Source organism: Manacus vitellinus, unplaced genomic scaffold (genome assembly GCF_001715985.3).
Source record: "Manacus vitellinus isolate BGI_N305 unplaced genomic scaffold, ASM171598v3 scaffold_67_pilon, whole genome shotgun sequence".
Classification (NCBI taxonomy): Eukaryota; Metazoa; Chordata; class Aves; order Passeriformes; family Pipridae; genus Manacus; species Manacus vitellinus.
Window position 1 is genome coordinate 167978 of NW_021940737.1, and position 22027 is coordinate 190004.

General features: G+C 43.5%; 2 protein-coding genes across 4 annotated transcripts in view; both read right to left on the bottom strand.

The window, feature by feature from the left end:
• Positions 1–11449, bottom strand: part of DNASE2B (deoxyribonuclease 2 beta) — a 38797-nt gene extending 27348 nt beyond the window's left edge. Inside the window, exon 1 of the transcript XR_003916253.1 lies at positions 11344–11449. The gene's annotated coding sequence lies outside the window, so the exon portion shown is untranslated. The remainder of the gene's footprint in view (positions 1–11343) is intronic.
• On the bottom strand, positions 4963–20526 carry SAMD13 (sterile alpha motif domain containing 13). 3 transcript variants are annotated; one of them, XM_018083770.1, is made up of 5 exons: positions 20489–20526; positions 20120–20209; positions 15550–15634; positions 11344–11455; positions 5607–6135 (listed from the first exon to the last, which is right to left on the bottom strand). In XM_018083770.1, the coding sequence occupies exons 2-5, from the start codon at positions 20139–20141 to the stop codon at positions 5992–5994; spliced, it is 363 nt and encodes a 120-aa protein (XP_017939259.1). In that variant the 5' UTR covers positions 20142–20209; positions 20489–20526; the 3' UTR covers positions 5607–5991. The 3 variants fall into 3 exon arrangements, with proteins under 3 accessions (XP_029819842.1, XP_017939259.1, XP_017939260.1); XM_029963982.1 differs by lacking the exons at positions 20120–20209; positions 20489–20526 and adding an exon at positions 16950–17014 and having other exon boundaries at positions 4963–6135; positions 15550–15636; XM_018083771.2 differs by lacking the exon at positions 20489–20526 and having other exon boundaries at positions 20120–20252.
• Positions 20527–22027: the final 1501 nt, after the last annotated feature.

Genomic DNA, 22027 nt, shown 5'->3' on the forward strand with positions numbered 1-22027 from the left:
TGCTTTTATCAGGAGTACATAATTCTGATTCAAAGTTGAACTGAGCTAGCTAAAGTGACCAAAAACCTGTTTCTGGCTAGAACTTTCAATATAAATACTTCCGAATTTAGAATTCCACTATCTGTACACAAACAACAGCTGGAAAATGCACAGTTGTACCTAGAAAGGACACCTATTAAATGTCTCCAGCTATAGGATCAAAAATGTCAACTCACATCTCAGCTATAATATAAACAGTTTTCCAATTCAGAGATTGAACCTTACTATTCATAGAAGACTGAGAAAGACAACACACGTACCTGAGTGCTTGCACACACCCCCCCACTCCCATATAAAATACATGCATAAATGACACTAGATCAGCTGATGTACACCTGATCAATGGCAATCAAATAATAAAAAACAGGAGCTGGGGTTAGTTCTTACTAAACCAAAAATCCAACCCAAACAATACTGGAGGGACTCAAATAAATAAGGGAGTAGAGAAACCTTTGGTGCAGAGGGAAATGTAACAACCAAAACAAGAGAGCCTGAGTACTGCAAGGGGCTTCTGCCACTTCTCAAGGGTGGCATTAGGCATGAATTCCCCCATTAGCATTGACAGCTGCCTGAAAAAGACAAGAGTTCGAGTTTTAATAGCATTGTACACCTGCAACGTTTTCAAATCTTTTAGACGCACATATTTCCAGATAGGAAAGCCCAGGCAAACCAGCATGTGGTATTTATACCGGAGGAGGGAGTTAAGAGTATCCTTGTGAAACAGGGTTGCTAGACCACACCCACTTCCACACTTCTCTTGCTGTGGTTTCACCACCAGCTCGGGAACAAACTCAGCTAGAAGTACCACACTTTCTACTTCCTTCCACCTACTGCCATCCACCAGGACAAGACAAAGCCACATTACTCTCGAAACAGAGACTGGTGCAAATGATGAGCATTCCCTCCCTTTTTTGATACTATTTAGCTGCTACAAAGTCAGAGGTGTCCTCAACATGGCAAGTACTGCAGAGTGTTTATAGAGGGGCAGCTGGATTACAGCAATCATCCGAAAAGGGGAAGAGAACATCTTGAAATAAGTGCAAGCCTGCCAATGCCAAGACATTTGCTGTTGCCTTTTCAGCAGATCAGCTGATGATACAGCAGTTCTAACAGCTGACTGCTCCTTTAACAAATATGCTCACGAATGCAGCATGTAAATACAACAGTTGTCTCCAGTACTCACCAGCAGCCTCCAGCAGCAATGAAACTCTCACATGGAGACCAAGGACCAGTTACAGTCTTCAAGGTGCTCCCCTTGGGCTCTCCAGGTGTTTGAGGTTACAGCTGTATTCCCCAAATCTACAGTGACTACCAACCAATGCTATTCTGAGAGTTGCATATACATCTGGGATCCAAATAACATCACTAAATCAATTCCCTAATTATAGAGGCTAAACAAAAAATAATTTAATGACCTTGTTACATTATCGTATTAAAAAGAAGACAGATTTTCCCAACAGGAATGAAAGCTATTTATTAAATCAGTCTGCCCATTCTCCCAACAGAAGCTGCCCTTGCAGGCTGCCAATGGGCTAATGACAGCCACTGTCCTTGCACCTCCTCTGGGGAAGCTGTTGTCAAAACTGAGCAACGCAGAGGTGAAGGTGTATGGAGATCGTGGGTGGGATGGAATGGGATATGGACGAGCTCTCTTGGCTGACACCCCCAAGCCCCAAGTCATCTCATTAGATGAAGCAGACGCCAACCCACTGCCTGTGTAAACTGTCCCTGAAGGAAAGGGTAGAGCAGATCCTTCCCTATCCCGCTCCACTCATCCTGCTGCTTACTGAGCCAGTGATGGTTACATTGTTCACATGCACAGTTAGTCATTTAATTTCCCACATGACTTTTGGGCCAAAAACCATTCCTGGAAGGGAAGGCACTACTGTTCTGACTTGGAAGCAAAGAACCAGAATAGAGACAAAGCGAGGTAATGTTTTTCTGGTCCTACTCGGACTCAGCTTTCAAATTTTAGACAACACTGCCATTAAAAAATGAGAACTCATTTTGTAGCTCCCCCCAGACTCACAGAAATTATGACTCTCTGATTTTAAATTAACTGTGATTCTAACTTAAATGTGACAGGAGAAAGAGAAGTGTTGAAGAAAACAGATCAATTAAATGCTGATTTTTAAAAGGAGGAAGAGTGAAAGGATTGGATAGAATCTGAACATGTAGGAAAAAGTATTGAAAAGAGGGAAGGGTCATTTAGCAAGTCATCGCTGAGAGCGAGGGCCTAATGAGATGTTTTGCCTGGGCCATTTCTAACCAGGAGTGATCCACAGGTGGCTGCTCCCTTCATTACAGATGCCAAATCTTGTCCTATAATTACAGGAGCAAAGAATTTTCTACAAATTGATAAAGTGCAGCACATGAGAACAAACAGAGAACAATAACATGCACGGATGGGAGATAGCAGCACATAGAACAATTTTCTCTGGGTTGAGAAAGTGATCTGGGTGGACAGGCACAGCCACAGACCCCATACTTTGCTGACCGTTGCCTTATATGTGCTCTACATGTGGCACTTGGCACTGTGTTTGGATGCAAAGAGAGTATGCCATGCATTGTGTATTTACAGCTTGAGAGGAGAGTGACTAGAGCTAATGAACAATACCAATATATATTTCACAACTGTTAGATCAGAAAAAGCATACTGTAATGCTTTCAAATAATTTTTAAAAGTGCACGAGAGATTGTGATAGATATGCACTGCTGGTATTGCACAAAGGGTGAGAGGAAGGACAGGGAGCAGGAGGCCCTTGGCTGCAGCATGGCTCTGTTTTTGTGCTGACCGGCAGCAGCAGGGCAGGGTAGCTCACTGCTGCTTTGCTCCTTAAAGATGCCTCCAGGAGAAGGAGGGCACTCTCTGAATTGTGGTGCCGTGTGAAAGCAAAGACCATTGTCGTGCTCGGTATCAGCTGAGCAGTCAGAGCTGGCAGCTTAACCATCACCCAAAGCACAGGGAGGGCTTTTAAGGAAGAGAGACTCTCCTAGCTGCAGGCACATTTAAGGGGGTCATAAACTGGATTCCTGCATAGCGCTCAGAGCTGCAGTACTGACATGGTATCCAAGTAATGCCTATCAGTCGCTTCCTCATCTCAACAGCAGCTGTGTTTTCTGCAAGAGGAATGGTAGCTAAAAATAATCTGGCTTTGACTTCCTCTTTCAAACCCTCCAGTCTCTTTAGAAAAGATTTTTTTGTTCTCCCAGAAACAGTAAGGAGAATATAAGAGACAAAACCAGAACAGTGACCTGCACAAAGGGAACAGCAGCATTAGAAAGCTCAGAGAACCGTAGGAAACTACAATAAAGATCAGGAATAGTAAAAAAATTGTCACAGTTTTGAGCAACATCTTGCAAATTCCCTTTGGCACTTGCAGCAAGCTTTCTGTTACGCCTTTACTTGTGTGACTCAGTGGTGCTGAGGAAAAGGGGAATACAATCTGGATGTTTCTGAATGCAATTCATTTGCTCATTAAAACATATTAAAAGAAAGAACTGTGCTCAGTAATCATCAAATGCACTCTCATGTCTGCACAGAAGAGATTTTTACTCCCTCATAAATATGTTTTACTTTTAATTCTGTCATCCATAGATCCACAAAATATGTCAATCCCACACCAAACATGCAAATGGAGAAGAGAATATTCAATTAATCCTTCAGTAACACAGCATTATGTATTCTCATCCAAAAACAATTCTACAAATACAGGGCTGCTAGGCATGTCCAGACTGCTGCACACAGCTTTTCATAATCCTTTTCATAAACAGACCTAATTCTATATTAAAATATGTAGGAGTTTCATATATAATTTTTCAATTGCAGTCCACAATTAGCCTGATACAGACTATACCTCAAAACTCCCCAAGGTAGCAATGATGATCTCTGTTTGAATCTAGTCTTGCAGAAGATGCCCACTCCCAGTAGGTACCTCTGGACACTACCAACTATAAACAAAATCATAAGCAGAATTCAGACCGTGACTTACAAACCTGCTGCTAACAGACCAATACCTGAAGTAAGAACAGTACAAGGGACAGAAAAAGAAATGGTGAATACATCTCCATCCTATTGTCTCAAATTCCAAATAAATATGTTGTACAATGTAAAGGGTTGAAAGTATACAAGAAAGCATGCCACTGTATATAGTTTATGTATTATAGGACATACCATGAGCTTTACCTATGGCATAGCCATTAACATGGCCTTATCCCTTCTCAAATCCAACACCAGAAACCATAAGCAACTCTCTGAGCGCTGTAGCATGAACAGCCACCTCGTCCTTGGCCAAGTCAGAGTGAAGACAGGGTCGCCACCTAAGCAGGGGATTATGGGAGCTCCTCCTTCCTCTCCCTGAATCCTTTCCCCACTTGGCAGAAAGCAGCACTCTTCTCCCTTCTCAGCTGCACCCCCTCACCATTTCCTCCCACATCAGTTCCACTGTCACCACACTCTCATGCTTATTTCCTACTTTCTGGTTTCTTTGCTCAGCCTCACCGATGCAACCCCACACCCCAGTTTCAGGGGTTATCACAAAGCTCTCTGGGCCAGAGACGATGGTGAGCCAGGGCTTGGCACCATCCATGGGCTGTCTCCCAGAGGTTTGGGGGGAAATCAAATCACCTGTGTACCAAGGCTAGCACAGCAGCTCTGCAGCTCTGACAGGGGTAAGGGAAGCACAGGTGCTACCAGTGAACTGGGATCAGGGCTTCTCCTTCGGCACTATGGAACACCAGATAAGAAAAAGCAAAAATAATTAAATCTTTAAATATCATGGTAGGTGATGTTAAAAGCAATCACAAGAACATAGAATATTAAGTAGATTTTGGTACCTTTTTAATAGGAAAATGGAGAAAAACAGGAGCTCCAATAAACCACAACAAAGAAAGAGAGAAAGTAAAAGACCTGTAAAGTAAACTGAATCCAAACATAAGCAATGTTTTATTGGGATATAGCAAGCAACCTATCAAATAGGGAACTGGTACAAACAGATTGAACAAGACTCTCTTTTAACAGAGATGTATGGTGATGAGACAGCTTCTTTCAGTTCTTAAAACAAGTATTCTAACTGTTAAGTAAAGCATTAAAAAACCCCAATCATTACAACACCAAAGACAGACAGTATTAAAAATGTGCAGAATTTTACTTTTTACAAATTTCTGCATAATGTTAGAAAACAATCATAAATTAAAAAAGAAATAAAATTAAGCTTTTGTTGTTGTTGTTTGCAAAGGAACACAAACCTTTAAAAACCAACTATATTTTACATTGGACTACTATTAAAAACAGGTGAAAACAAGTTGAAAATTTAAAGAACAGCAAAAAATACACAACCCAGTTTCACCTGTCAGCAACACCTTCTGCTATCGAAGGAGTTATGTTAGTTGTATGTACAGCTTTAAACATTGCAGCATACCACGAGTAAACCTTAATAAGGTCAAAATAGGACCCTCTGCAAAAAAGGGTGACTTGGCAAGTGTCAGTCCCATCCTAAAATTAAAAGTAGGAATAATTTTAATAGGTCTTCAGTGTAAACCAAAACCTACTTTAACTGGTTTCTCTCTCCTAAAGATGCCTGTAAACTTTATTTGGGGTTGGTTTTATTTTTTTTTTTGTATTTCAATTAATGAAATCAAGAACTTGTCTGGCTCAAAAATGAGAATGACATACCTCCCTTTTGTTCTGGATACAGTGATGTAGCTATCTCAACATGCTGACTGACACTTCCTAAAAGAGAAAATCATTATGTACTATGTAAAAAATACACACCACCTCTCTCAGTTCAGACTCAGTATATAGTATATTGCCAACTCTATCCAATAGGATATATATTGTAATTTGGTTTAAACTCTTAATAGATATATTCCCTCTTTACAAAGTTCCATCACATGAAACCAAATTGCTTATTTTTCCTTTGAGGTACAACATGACCCCAATGAGACAATTCGCTACAAAGAGTTGTTCTTTAGATGTTGTGTCTGTAGAGGTTTTACGTGATATTCATAGATTTTCAGCGCAGGCCCCAGTTTTAATGAAAGTCCAGTCAGTACATCATTTCTTGTCATCAACAGTAATGATTTGCCATCAATTTCCTATAAGAAGAATTAAAGAGTTGATAAAGACAAATGTACACATCTAACAGATGAGAATAGTCATGCAACAAAAGACTACTACAGAGAATCAGTCAGAAAAGAAATAGCAGCCTTTATTTTCCTGAAGCCACGTTTATAGCTGCTAAATTCTGCTGTCTGCTTTTCAAGTGGTTCACCTGTGCTGACTGAGGTATAAATACTATTTAGTCAAGCAAAAAATTCAAATGAGCCTAATTTCAAAATTCCCTCCTTGTAAACCTCTTTCAAATTAATAGCTACAAGTGCAGATTGCCTAATTATCAGCCATTAAGGGAAGGATACCCTTAAGAAGGCAGCTTTCTAAGTGCATTTCAGAATTACTATTGACAGCAACATGTAAGTTTAGACTCATCAGTATCTGCTAATAACTTCAGGTGCCTTCTTTAAAAGGCCAACCTTCCCATGCATCTTGTGGGGGAAAACAAAGAGAACACTCTTGCAATCAGAAATTTCAGAAGGGCCTAACTGGAGCTTGACACTCTGAGGTAACTTCTCTTCCTCCACTTACAAGGGAGGAGGAAAAAAATGGCAACTTGCCAGCTGAGGTCTCAACAACCCGTACACTTTCCTGCTTAAATATAATTTGTAAATCCGAGATACGGTGGCACTTTTTTCTCTCAGACCTTGACCTTCTGACCTGTTTAGGTTAGAAATCCTGTAGACTTTGGAGCTTTTTTCCATCTCAAAACCTTGTCATATGTTTGAAAACTACCTCTAAATGACTTTTCAAAGGTCAAAATGGAAAAGAAAGAATCCGCATCTCTCAACTCCCTCCTCCATTTTAGACACGGGATCATCCTTTTCGTCACACATTCCTACAGTTCAGTGACACTGCACTACTCCAGAAACAGGAGCTACAGCTACACAACAATGCATTGATTGGTGTCTCATAACACAGCCAGACATCCAAAGGGCATCACAGCCCAAAGAAGTATACAGCCTTATCTGGCATTCTCCTGCACTGGACTTCACTCTGCTGTTGCATTCTTTTTTTACTTTTAATTAAGGAAACTCCCACTGTTAAGTGCTGAATTTGTTATCAATAGCCAACAATGAATTCAAATGCTGGCATATTGTTGTTGTCCTCTAATATACTGTCAAAATTTAGTATTTTTATAAGTATTATAAATGTCACACATCAATTTATCAAACTGCAGCATGTTCCTTAGGAATATTAAATGTTGTCTTGGAAATGTTAGAGATCCCATTCTTGATTATAAGTCAACATGAAAAGAGGAAGATATATATTACAGTTCAGCATGAATTTGTCCAGACTGATCTCTCCTACAATTCGATAAAGTTTATAAATACAAAATACAGGGACAAACCACAATACAGTCAAAGATCAACTGAAAGTGGAATTTCTTTAAAATACCCCCAGGATACATAAGACTGTTAATCCCTCAGAGGAGCACAAAGTAACAGTATGTCTAAAAGAAAAAAAAGTTTCCAATAACTTTTTACCCAATTAGAGCAGGTCTCTTTCCAATTACTGTTGAGAATGTTAATGGTTAAAACCAGTTTCTATCCTCTCTTTTCCATTCGTCACAATTCTTTCTGTGGGAATTTTGACACCAGTGAGTATTTTGCTCATTGCTATGACCGATCTGAAGTTGCTTTTCTGCTGCTGTTCAACGATGCTATGGAGGAAGAACAGCCTCCAGCTTGGTAGGATCCCAATGAAGTAAATCCAGTACCTGGAACAGGAGAAACTCCAAGAATAGGAAAAAAGCATCTATTCCTTCCCCTTCTTCTTCTACAGGGTTCCCTGTGATTTCTAGAAGTGCTGGTAACTACTAAAGCTTTCATTGAATAGAAAACTGATTCTTTAACATCTGTGTAGAAATGAGTGATTATGTATTCAGAGTTCAAGCACTTTATATCTTTATGTGTATTGTAAGCTTTACCTCTTCCACTTCCTTTAAGTTTCCACATAAACATGCTTCTGCAGAATTGTCACAGTTACTCCATTTTTTGGCACCAGGTAAGATTTTGTATGCTTTAGTGACTTCTCTGATTTCTTCACTGCTACTTGTCTATTTTCTGTATTTTTCGGGGGGGATGCAACTTCAATGCCAGCTTTCAGTATGCCCTTTTTTTATGTTACCTGCAGAGAGACACCTCTGCACAACTAGAGCTAACAGTAATTTCCCACTGTGCCTGGATGATCTCAACAGCAGCTGAGTATTGTCTTCAGCAAAAAAACAGAGGACTGGTTAAGCTTCAAGTCCTCCCACCACTCCTTCTGCCCTCTCTGAGAACTGCAAGGTTTTACAGCACAGGCCACATGAAAGCACAGCAGCCAGCATGTTCCCACACTCCCCTGTGCCATGGCTCTGCCTGAAGGCAACAGTGGACACCAGCTGGTATCAAACCCCAGATTCCCCTCGGGTAAGGGATTGCAGCGAGGCCAGGAAACCAGCACTGGGCTTATCTGGCTATCGCAGGACTAATGGGTAAGAAGCCACATGGGCAATAACAAAGGTCACAGCACTAGCATGTCTTGAGACTTTCAAACAGCTTCAGTCTTGGAGTGAGCTACAGCCCCCTCTGCTCCCAGGGCTCCTAGAGAAAGCCCAGCCACATGCTGGCAGGCAGCATTTCTCTGAAAGTGTTCACACCTTCACCCTGCATCTGGTATTCCTCCCTCTTTAGGTATCCTCAACTTCTTGGCTTGTCTGATTTGCTTGCTGATGTTATGGTTTTTTATTACTGGGCAGCATCTTTGAGTTGAATGTGTTTTCATCAGTGAGCTCTTTTGATTTGCTGACATCAGTGGAACTCCAAGAAGGAATAAGGTATGATCATCATACAACCATCACTTCTTACCAGCACTTACAATACGGTTTTAATAAAACATTCTGCAGCTCTTAAAATGTCTTCTCATAGTCCTTAAAATATCGTAAGAGAAATTCAGGTCTTAAAAATTTTTTGAGTCACTTGTTTTAGGCAAGTCCAGATGTATCCAGATTCATCAAAAGAAAGTTGGACTTTGCTACTGTTGTGTAAAACCTGAACATAATAACAGATTACATTCTGGGCTATAGATGTTTTGTAAGGAAACCATTGTGCTACCCCTACCAAAGCAGTTCAGTGGTAAACAATTTCCCAGTGTTGTAGGTGACACTGAATACTTTCCTTTACCACTTACAACCTCATTCTTTTTCCAGTACATATTCAGGGCAGTAGCAGATCTAGTTTCTAGGGGCCCATGCAAACTGCAAATGGCAGAGGAAAACAGAGATGGCCAAAACTTTGACTGCATGACTGGTGCTCTATAGACAGAGCATGGCTGGGATTCAAACTGAACCTGTCTGCACTGCCATACCTGGAAGATCCTGATAACAGATACCATTAGAAGACAGAGTTAAAGTTAGTGGCTAGTAAATAGTGTAGAAGAAACTGAACACCACCACTGGTAAGAGGTTAGGGATAGGGTTGTTTATGGGGCTGTTTCCGATCCAGACAGGGAACAGGCTGGCAGAGCTGCTATGTAGAACCAGGTACTTGCTGCTCCTTGTGCTGCTAATGGAAAGGAGGGGCAAAGAAGTGGCAATGACTTCTGCAGTGATTGTCCATCCCACAGCTCCTAGCCACATCCTGGTGGCAGCTGTCTGCCTCTCTCTCCAAGGCTTTAGCATAAAGTGACACTGGCAGTGGAATCACAGCCACATTTCTGCACATGCCTATCCTATCCTAGCAGAGTTCTCAGTTATCGTACTGAAGCCACTTGCCCTCACTGCAGAATACTAGTAAAACCTTTATACTCCACTTCCCTGCTGTTTTCCATAAGGCTGTTGCAAATTGCTTTGCCAAAACTCGTGAGTCAGCCTCACCTTGCTGCTGAAAGATCAGTAGTAATTACTGTAGTATTATTGACAAGCCAGCTGAGGTGCAGAGAGGTTAAGATATTTGATGAAAGTCAGAAGTATCTGTCAGTACAAGATAAAAACTCCCAGAGGCCACAATTACTTTGTCTGTGTGGGTTTTTAAGCCACATTTCCAGAGCTGTTGAGGAGACATGGATGCTGGTATTAAGGAATGAACACACTCAAACGTTTTCTTTTTTGGTCTGTTTACCCATCTTCAAATTCTGAAAAATGAGTAGCAGCTGAAGAAAGAACCTTCATCTGCAACTTGCCAGAGAATCACCCAACGACAGGCTTTTCAACCCCAAGAATAAAGATACAAAAGATACTTCATTATATTCATCAGTTACAATCAGATGGGATTTCACAGACATAGTGCTGAAGGGCAGCAACATTAACCTGATCAACGATGTTATTTCATATGAGATGCACAGTGTCCCTGCAAAGCTGCCAATAACTTGCACTAGCCCACTGCCTTGGAAGATCAAGACATCTGTTTTGATAACTAAGTACAAATGTTGGTGACTAATTTCCTGGTAGTTGCACTTAAACCTACAGATTTATCAGGGAAGGTGCTGAACTGACAATCTGGAGATGTAAGTTACTCCCCTATGGAACAGGTGGGCTGTAGGCCAAGTAAGCTGACTTCCCCATTCTCCTCCCTTTACCAGTTTGCTGGTAGGTGAGTTACAAGGGGCCATCTGACTGTTAAGCTCTTTGCTGATCAAATCTACCAGAAGAAGCCATCCATCAGCATCAGCAGCTACAAGGCCCAGAAACAAAGACCCAACCACTTTCTCAGACTGTCATATGAACACATTGCTCCCCTACCAACTTATCCTTTCCCTGTTTACTTGTACTGCCAAGTTCACTGTAACACAGCAGCCCCTTTTTCACCCTGCGCCTTCAGAAAAAACTTGTTGCTTAGGAGCCCCATGTTTTATAAATACTCATGAGTGTACTTGCACAATACACTAAGAAAGAAGGGAATTACTATTCAAGACAATGAAATTGAGTGTGTTGTACAGGAAGACTTGAGTTCAAGCCAGAAAATTTGTTTAGATTTCTCATCTTTCTAATGACTATTTTAAACAAACTCCAACTCATTAGCCACAGCTTGCAGAAAAATATTATTACTCAAAGTTCATAGTCCCATGGATTGTCATCCAATAACAGACTCAAATCCCCTCATTAATGTGAGATTTTCACTCCCATTTTACAGTATATAGTCAGGCCTATGGCAAAAACGTGCAACATGAGAAACTGGTGGCAGTCAGAAGGTGTTTGATAACAGGTTTACCTGTTCTTGAAAAGCACTGGCTTGTTCTTCAAATCCAGCTGTTCTGAAATAATTCACAACATCAGTAACAGCCCAGTCAGCAGGATCTGGAGGTCTCCCGTTCTCTACTGAACTGCAAAGTGAAAATCCAGACAAGTAGTCACTAAATGTGTGCAGAACATCTGCTGCTTCTTTGTGCACACCACACGTACGGCCCCTCCCTCCTTGTTTCTTCAGGAAAAGCATTCTTGGATGCACCTCCCTCTGCCCTGATACAGAACAGTCATTCCTGTTCTTTTCCATGTCAAAGACCTAATGCTGGGGACAACTCCCAGGTACCTCTCCCTTCAGAAAAGAAGAAAATATAGGAATCTTCACATCAGCCAAAGGTATTCAGTCAGGATCTTCCTACAAGTGTGCTGCCTTTGCTGTTGGAGAATGAAGACTGCCATAACTGAGGATCCAAGTTCCTGTCCTTCAAGCCTTCAGCTTGTTTTCAGCTACCAAGTACCTAACGAATTGTGTGTCGATTATTCTTTTCCCAGATGAGACTGGGCTTCCTTGTAACATGGCTAGAAATTACTGGTAACCATCTTTACCTTATAAAAACAACATCAAATAATAAAACACAAACAAACAACATCCCCCCCCCAAAAAAAGAAAAACAGAACAAAACAAAAAAGAGGCACCAAACGATTGCACTTATTCTTAACATAGAAAATTTTTCATGTTTTTGGACTCATCTTCAGACAAATCTATGAACTTCCTAAATAATTATGAATCTGAGAAAACATCTGTTAAATACAATCAGAATTAATTCCTTCTGTGATTAACCTCAGGCAAATGTTTTCCACAGCAGCAAAACCAACCAAACATTCATATTACTATCCTTATTCTGCCTTTCTTTTCCTCAAACTGGAATCACTATATCACAAAGATAACCTTTGTGTATCTAAAAATTCTTGGTAAAAGACACACAGTGAGCTTGGTTGCCTTTTCTATTGGGATTTATGAGGATGAAGAGCAAGACATCAAAGAGTTTCTCTAACATGTTTCTCCAACTGAAAGTCCTGAAGTTCATGCCAAATATTTTTCACTGTTCTGCATGCTTAACCATAACACTAATGAAGAAATATTGAAAATGTACAGATCAGGACAGAAGTCAGAATCCTGTCCATTTCAGGGCTGAAGCTGAGCAGCAGGACTTGGATTTCAACAGCACCAGCTGGAAAAGACACGCAGATTATACTCTGCTGACACCATTTTTGTTCTGTCCTCCAAATTTTTCTTTTCCAGCTGTCACCACCTCTGCCTTGCCTGGACTTGTACATCTTTCAGCAAAATAATCAGGGTGTCAACCATTTTTCAAACCAGCCAAACAGAGTCACACAGAGTGCCTCCCATCACTGTTTCTACAACATCCCAATTTCTACAACTTTCTGAGCCCTGGGAAGGAGGACTCGTGAAAACAACAGTTTTTGCATCTCCCCTAACTTTTGAAATGTTCCTGTCAATATGGCAACAAAATCTGACTGCAGGGACTCATCCACAACCTATGCTGCACTTGGCCTTCTAGAAGCAGTCTCTTTCACTTATCATATATCTCAGAGCAATAAGCAAAGGACCAGAGTTTCTTACTTTTGCTCATCACATAATGACTTACTTTATGAATTGCTTCTCTGATTGTGATTACATAGAAAGCAACACTCAGTAAAATTGAACATGAGTGTTGGTCTTATCAGAGCTGCATTTTTTTCTTTTAATTTTTTTTAAGCCTTTCTCTTAAGATTTTTCAGTGTTGTGCACGTTCTGAAGCCTAAGAAGTAAAATGTTGAAAGCACCACACAAAATGTACACGTATTTATAAAAGCAGAATTTGAAGAATTATATTTAAATCTTTGCACTTTCCCTACATTATAAACTATCACTTCCAATGACTCCTCTTCTACTTAAAAATAAACAAACGAAACCTCAACAACTCAGTATTAGAAAAAACTCTAGGAGATACCGAATTTAATCCTGCCTAAACAGCAAATAAAAGGTTCAATCTGTAAAAATACATCCTGACCATAATTTGCTTACTTCTCCAACATTTTAATTTCAAGTTAAATATGGTCCCAAACCCTCCTTCCCACAGTTTTTTATCAGCCCAGGTGTGTTGGGGTTTTTTTGTAGATTTTCTTTTATTGCCAGGGAACTACAGCTTGGTCCAGCCCCATCCCAGGCCCAACTGCAATGACTTCAGGGGCTCTATCTCTGTCATTAACTAATTGCAGGAAATAATTGCAAGTTCCTTCCTCAAGGAATAGCATCATGCTGGACCTCAAGTGGAGCCAATTTCCACAGCTACAGCTGAGGAAGACTGGAAGGCATGTGGCAGACTGCTGGAGGCTGGCTGGATTTTAACCCATCTACCCACACAGATGTTCATTTAGCACTTAAATAGTCTCCTCCTTGCCCTGCTGTTGACATGGCTCTGTTCTTTAAACAAGGAAAGCGAATATGTAACATCCATAGCTTGGCTATGCATTGCTTTATGCCTGACATCCTGGATGCTGTAAAAGGACTTAAGAGGACTGGCATTTTAGGCTTTGACAGGAGATACTAGATGCACTGACAATGTATAAAGACTAGGCTTGTCTGTTTTTCACCAGTGTCCCTGTGCCTTTATTGCCATCATGTGGCAGAAGCAGCAAGGTCTGAAAAGCCATAGCTGAGAACAAACAGATTTTATCCAAGCTATTTATAACCACTTCAACAAAGTGTCAAATACTTCCTTTGTAGATAAGCACACAAACATACTATATATATTCATCTAGAAACCACAGCCCTGATCAGTTTAATTACATTTCCCATCCATTCTAAAAAGCCACCTTAGCAATCAGTATTTGAGCCTTTTTCACTGAAGCCTTGGGGAATACGATTAAATGTGAACTGTCCTTGCTTTGACTGCGACCCTTCTCCTCCCACCAGAGTACTCATTGTAGAAGCCAGACTGTCAACTGAAGGTGGCTTCTGAGGGACATACACAGTAATCCATTCACAGTCACTGAATAGGAAAATGCTCTTTATGTTGGTGTGGTATAGCCAGCATCTCAAGTGAAGGGGCAGGACGCTGATTTTAATGGCTGCCATCGGATCTTTTGATGCTGTGTCATAATCAGGTGTTTTATCAGCATCCTGAAGTGACCGTTATTATTATTTATATTACTCTAGTGCCTGGTAGCCTAAGCATTGTCTTGTTGTCTTGGATGGCTTATGTAAAAGGGATCTGAAGGAGAAGAATGAGCTGCAGCTGCGCAGAAGTGCTGCAGTTTGAGAGGACAGACAAAGAACGCACTCTAGTATCTTTCTTCGTGGTTTGTTGTTGGTTTTTTTTTTTTTTAATATACATGCATATGTGTACATCTATCTCAGCATGGCTTCTATAACCATAAAGCAGCAAGGCCAAACCATAAAGCAGCAAGGCCAGATTTTTCCACACAGAACTTCACTTCTCAGATCATGACTTCATTCAAAATTGCTAGTCCTAATCCAAGAATTTCCTTTAAGGATAAGTAAATGCCTACAAAACAGTCCCTATTCCTTGACCTGCAGTTTACCACATAAAAGGAAACAGTAGAGCAGTGTACACCGTATCTGTCTTATTCCCACCATAGGTCTGAAGTAAAAACCCAGCAGTTTAGGGCTTCTCCAAGAAACAGCTTAAGATATCTGTTTCAGAAGAGAACTGACACTGAAGTGATATGCTGCTGCTACTTCTCAGCCACTAGACAGGTGGGCTGACAGCAGAGAAGGGCGTATGTCTTTCTGAATGAGACAGAAAGCAAATTTCCACACAGGACACTTCTCTCCATTAGGCACTGGTTCTGCAAAGGCCATGAGCACACAGGTGAGCAGAGGCAGAATATTGGTTACAGTGCTACCACTTTCTCTAGTTGAGAGGAAAAAAAATTAATGGAGGAAGGTGTACCCCTAACTCAAGTTACCAGCTTCTACATCTCTCCACTGCTATACAGTCCTTCTGCACACCTCCTCTAAGCAACTCAGTGCCCTAGAGTCTTCCATTTCAAAGTTGAAATACAATAGAAATAGTTTAGAACAGACAAGGTTTGAAATGAGCAAAGATGGAGACACCCACAATTGCCAATCACATTAGGTCAAAGGAAAACTACATTCGAAATCCATGTCCTGTTTACAGAAAAGGAACACTTCGAATTCACTTACTTTTTGACATCCAGAGAGCCATTTTCCTTGTTTTCCATGTCAACAATTAGCATGGGGAGGATAGAGGCTTCTTTTACTTCAGCAACTGATTAATAGGGAGGGGAAAAAAGCAGTGTGTAATTATTGCTAGTATGACAAGAACAACATAATGTAACAGAAACAAGCATTCTACAGGGACACAAGCATGTTTCCACCTGAGAGCAACAGCGCTGTCAAAGACTGATTTTCTCAGAAGCTTGGCAAAGCCAACAGGAGCTAATGAACTAGAAAAAAGTTGACCTGTGCTTCAAACACAAGAAATATTTATTGCCTGAAAATCAAGGAATTTGATCCTTTTTAAGTGTTAAAATATTGATCAAATTATATATTCATATACGTGGAGACTGACCTACAATATACAGCTGCGTATCAAGAGAGCTTAACAGGCCTTCAGTCAGCCTGTGAGGGGTCCAAACAGACGCATGATCTTATCCTTAGAGAGGTTTGGAAATCATAGCCTTGCTTTACAAATGGGCACTCTGGGATACAGACGAGCACAGTCATTTTTGCCCATCTCACACATAAAAAACGTAAGCAGAATTACTAATTGAGCACCAAGCTCCTGAGGCTTACATCAGTATCTTATCCGTAAGACCATCCTTCCTGCACTAGCTTCTTTTATAGGTAGAGTATACCAAACTCCAAAAAGGGAAGGAGCACATGAAGCACAGAGGAGAAAATCCCACTAATTTCCCTCCTCACTGCGTGCTGCAGTACTTTCACCACATAGCTTTTTCCACCACTCCACAAAACACGCAGAAATGACCCGAGCCTTTCCTTTCTGTTCTCAAGTAAGCCATTTCTGTTTTAGAGAGCACCAGAGAACTGACCAAGGACTCAGGATGTTCTTGCTGTGTAGCATTAATGGATGCCAGTGAAATGGCACAAGCTCTGGGAAGTACATAACAGGGAAATCATGCTCCTCAGCTAAAACTTTGCAAAAATAGAGAACTGCAATTAACGCTGTTGTTAAAAAAAAAAAAAGGCTCCTTTATTAAACATCACGTAAAGCACCAAGAAGACAGTAACAAACTAATCGAAAAGATGCTTCCTGCAGCGCTGACCGAACAACTCCACGTCTTGCCCCGAATCACTTCTTGGTTCACCTGAGGTGACTGCAGGCGACACCCGCACCGCACTACCTGCCGGACGCCCCCGCTCCGCGGCCGCGCAGCTTCCCGGCGCCCCCCCCGAGCTCGGGCGGGCACCGCCCGCGGAGCCCCGGGGCCTGCCCTTCCCGCGGCCCCGCCGGGGCTGTGACACCCGTTCACCGTGTCACGGGCACCCCCGCGCCCGCTCGCCTGCACCGCAATCGGTAGCTCTGCCTGGGGCGGGGGAAGCAGGCAGAAAAACCCTACACTACGAGCAAACTAAACCAGTGCATGGTCCCCGGCTGCTGCGGAGCGCCGGAGCCCGCGGCCCCGCCCCCCCGGCGGCAGCGGGCGCTGCGCGGCGGCTCCGAGCGGCGGCGGCGCGCCCCGCCCGGGCCGTGACGGGCGCGCCCGCGTCATGGCCGCCGCCTTAAAAGGCGGCCGCGGCGGGCCGCGCCCGCCGGCGTCGGGTCTGCCCCGGCTCTCCCGCAGTCCGGCACGGAGGGAGCGACGCCCGCGGCGCTACCGGCAGCGCCTTACCCTGCGGGCAGCTCGAGCAGCGCCGGGGCAGCGGCGTGCGGGCACGGCGGGGCCGACCTGCCGGCGGCACACGGGGAGCAGCGCTCGGCTCCCGGCCCGGGACCTGAGTGCCTTGGGACCTCCCTGTGGACATTTCTACTCCTACCGAGCGACACAGCTGCTCTCAGTGAAGTTCGTCTCCATGAGGAAGGCAGCCTTAGAGAACACGGTGCCGGTTACACACTCTTTTGGTCAGGTAAACCCAGAACCGAAAGGCATCTCTCGGGTGTAGGCTTCATGATCAAAAACTCTCTTGTTCCTAAACTCGAAAATCTGCCGACAGGTCACTCTGACCGCATTATCTCCCTATGCCTTCCACTAAACAAGCAACACGTTGTCCTCTTTAGTATATATGCCCCAACTCTCCAAGCTGACCCTGCCGAAAAAGATAAATTTTACACCGACCTGCGCCGCCTTACCCATTATCCTTGGTGATTTCAATGCCAGAGTAGGAAAGAACTTTGAAGCATGGAAAGGAGTATTAGGCAAGCACGGTGTTGGAAACTGCAATGATAATGGTTGCAGTTCTAGCCTTCTGCTAGAATTCTGTGCAAAGCAACAGCTCACCATCACTAATACCATCTTTCAGCAGAAAAACAGTGTGAAGACAACCTGGATGCACCCCAGATCTAAGCATTGGCACCTCACTGATTATGTCCTGGTGCGACAGAGAGATGCCCGCGATGTCCACCATACTCGTGTGATGGCCAGCACAGAATGCCAAACAGACCATCGGCTGGTGGGCTGTAAACTCAACTTCAATCTCACATTCAAACCTAAAAGGGGCAGTATCCCAAGGAGGAGACTCCAAGTTAACAATCTCCAATCAGCCACAGTGAGAGACAGATTCCAGGCAAATCTTCAAACTAGGCTCGAAAACCATTCCATAGATTCCACAGATGCCTCTCCTGAAACACTCTGGCACCATATTAAAAACAGCATCCTGCAGTCCTCCGAAGAATCCTTAGGGTTCTCCTTCAAGAAGAACAAGGACTGGTTTGATGAAAACAATCAAGAGATCCAGGAATTGTTGGAGAAGAGGAGAACTGCTCATCAAACACACCTTGCACTGCCATCCTGTCACGTAAGAAAAGCAGCCTTTTGTCTCGCATGCAGCAAGCTCCAACAGAAACTCCGTGACATCCAGAACAAGTGGTGGATCGATCTAGCTGAAAAAACTCAATTATGTGCAGATACAGGCGATCACAAAGGATTCTATGAGGCCCTGAAAACACCATACGGGCCTACATACCAGGTACAAAGCCCTCTACTCAGCGCTGATGGTCAAGCGCTTCTGACAGATAAAACCTCCATTCTGAATCGATGGTCTGAACACTTTCAGGCTCTTTTCAGTACTAGCCGTGTAGTTCAAGACTCAGCAATTCAGTCCATCACACGACAACCGGTGAAGTATGAACTGGATATTGCCCCCATTTTGGGAGAAACTCTTAAGGCCATACAGCAGGTGAAAATCGGCAAGGCAGCTGGGGTTGATGGAAGTCTGGAAGTTCGTCACATGCATGTGGACAGCAAACTTGACCTTCTCTGGAACTCATGAAACTGGAGGCTTGAGGTGATGGGAAAGGGGAGTGACCAAGGACAACGGAGCCACCACCACTACCATGCCACTGCCAGCACTGGGGAAAGAGAGGAGGTGAAGACACTGATTCCCAGGGACATTTACATCTCTTAGTGGTCTAAGCTCCAGACTTTTATTTCACAAGTATACCACACCCATGGTATTTACTGTACAGAAAGGTACAATTCAAAGTGCCTACAAATGACAAAGTCTGGCCCACTGGCAGTAAAATCTCGCCTACAAAGTTTTCAAGTTTATCTGGCAACAGGACTTTTTTTTTTCTTTATTACACTCTATTTTTTAATGTCTTTTTCAAAATTTTCCTTGATTCATGATGTTTTCCAATGGCATAGAAGCATTACATGGATGAGATGTTGTCAGTGCCAGGGGAATTAAGCAAGGAATACCAACCAACACATCCCACTTTCCCATGCATGGGCTTTGCAGCCAGGGCTGTGTCCCAGCCAGATGCTGTTATCTTTTCACTATCCCTAACAGCCAGGGTTACTTCAAATTTGTAGGGTGCTTTACTTGCAGAGTTTCCTTCTGAGTAAAACCACTCAAATTACACCCTTGCTGTTTGCTGCGAGGCAAGAGGGACATTACAAATTACCCGTGGATTCATACAGAACCTAGAGATTTCTGCAGAGCTCTGTGACACGAGTGCCCCAGCCGGCACAGACAGAGCCTGCTGGCCAGCAGAGCAGGCACATGGGGCTGTCCCAGGCACCGTGCATCTGTCTCACTCCCAGACAAAGCTTGCTGCACCCTGGCTGCACTGAGATTCAGGTCACCTAACTGCTAACCCAACACAGTTAGGAGCACTAAAATCACCAGAAAACTGGACTTCTGTGCAAAGGACTGCAGACATGACTTCCCCAACCACTTCATTTTGTCTGACATATGCTGTTAAATAAATAACCAAAGCTTGTAAAAACTGTGCAAATAACAGCACTCAAACATCAACAGAAGTGTCGAGAACAGAGAGCAGTGACAGTCCTCACTCCTTTGGATTTAAATAAATGCAGATAAACAAGATAAATAGAGTATTAAATGTAGTGCACCCTAAAGAAAACCCTCTTTAGTTCACATCCCAAAGCATACTGTAAAACATGGCATATTTGTGTTGGACAAGTAAGCCAAGCAAGGCAATTCTTTTCTGTTTCTCAAGAAATAAGCATTCTGAATGAGGCCATAATGAGTTTTCTGCATCAGCTAGTTTCTAACTTTGGTAATGAACTGACATTTGAGGATACAAATATAAATGAGTTATTTTACTCACACTCTCCCCTTCCTTCCATCATGTTCTTCAATTAATTCTTTGAGTATTTAAAGTGAGGCTCACACAGTACATGCGTTCCTTCTAGAGGACCTTGAACAGCAAAGAGAGGAATTTTAATAAAATGGGTTATGGAAAAATTCAATGCAGAATATCATCTGTGGCTTGTATTTTCATTCATTGGGGTAGGGTAATTTAATTATAATGAAATTACGTCTGGAGGGAGACAAAACAGAAAAGTGAATTAGTCTTTTGTTTGACTATTTGCATCCCACTTCTGGCAAAAAAACCAAAACCAACAACACAGTTTCCAAGCTGTGCAAGGGAACAAAGTGAGACCAGGGTTGGTAGCCCTGACTGGCTGTGTCTCACCTTCTGCTGTCACACAGGGGGAAACACACAGAGCGCAGGTATCGGACACCAGTCGACCCTGTTTCCTGGGTATTGGAAAAAGCCAGAAAAGGCTATCATTTTTTTGTCCCTGCCAATGAAAACAGTAGATGAAGACAAAATGCACCATGCATGTGGCAGAGTGTAGCGCCCTGTTAGTTGTGCAGTGGATACTGAGTTTCAGCTCCCCCAGAGCTAAATAAAGCCCTTTAAACCTTCCTTATTCCAGTGTCCTGCGTAGAAACATGGTTAAACACAGGGAAAGCTGAAACAACGCAGGACTTGCGTGGTTTCCCACTGAGGGAAGCCGCCCTCCAAAAGCTAGCCTTATCCAGAGCAGAATGGGCCGTATCCCTGTATAAAATAGGTATTCCTTTGCCACCACGGCCCGCCCGCTCGGTGCCCTCAGCAGGATGGGCCGGGGCAGGGGCCGCCCTCACCGCGGCGCGGGGGCTGCCGGGAGCGGGGCCCTTCCCCTCAGGGTGGCCCTTCCCTTCCCTTCCCTCACGGGGCCCTTCCGCCCTCAGGGCGGCCCTTTCCCTTCCCTTCCTCACGGAGGGCCCTTCCCCCTCAGGCGGCCCTTCCCTTCCCCTCACGGGGCCCTTCCCCTCAGGGCGGCCCTTCCCTTCCCCTCACGGGGCCCTTCCCCTCAGGGCGGCCCTTCCCTTCCCCTCACGGGGCCCTTCCCCTCAGGGCGGCCCTTCCCTTCCCCTCACGGGGCCATTCCCCTCACGGCCCCGGGGCGGCTCCCGGAGCCCAAAGCGCGGCTGCTGCTCCTCCGCGTGCTCAGCGAGACACTTCGGGGCTGGCGGGGATCGCTTGTGGTTCACCGTGAGGAAAAGCGAACCAGATATGGGCAGATTGCGGAGACATTTCATTTAAATGTGCTGGCAGCCAACAAACGATCAGCTCCTCGTAATGCATAGCACTGGCGGCAGGGGAATCAAGGGAGGGGCTCAGGCTGTTTTTAAGTAACTCGTCACAAGGGTGGAAGTGACACGGGTGTACAGATGACAGCTTGTCCCCCAGGTGATTTTAGACAGCCTTGGACTACTTAGAGTAACTAAGGGTCTTTTCCACAGTCCCTGGCAACTACAGTAATACTCAGAAAGACACAAAAACCCTGTTACTGGTCCAGGTTGCACCTTTCCAACACCTTACTCTCAGAAAACTGTCTTTTCTCAGTTAAAATCTTTTCAACTCCTGTCCATTGTCTTTACAGTTTGCTGGAATGGAATTTTGTCACTTACCTTGCTGCACAGCATCAACAGATGTTGGACCCATTGTCCTGCTCTCCCTTCCCTACTTCAGCACTGCATACATAGGAATGAGGGACAGCTCCCATCAAGGAACTCTAGTCTGCCCGAAGAGTCCAGCAATGAAGTGCCTCTTCAATTCCTGCCTTGGCCAGCAAGATCCTCCAAAAAACTTGTGTCTTCTTCACAGTCCCCTTCTGACCTGCCAGGGTTTTCTGCAGGGCTGAGCATTGTCATGTTGCTCTGAAGTTCTGCATAAAGCCTA

What these genes read in the sequence shown, in the direction of transcription:
- SAMD13 (XM_029963982.1), bottom strand. Translation starts at nt 16,972, where the DNA reads ATGCACTGGTTTAGTTTGCTCGT. An exon ending in CACTGGTTTAGTTTGCTCGT is followed by an intron (nt 15,637 to 16,949) that starts AGTGTAGGGTTT and finishes TCCCTATTAATC; the next exon opens with AGTTGCTGAAGTAAAAGAAG. An exon ending in CCAGTGCTTTTCAAGAACAG is followed by an intron (nt 6,136 to 11,343) that starts GTAAACCTGTTA and finishes TTCTTCTTATAG; the next exon opens with GAAATTGATGGCAAATCATT.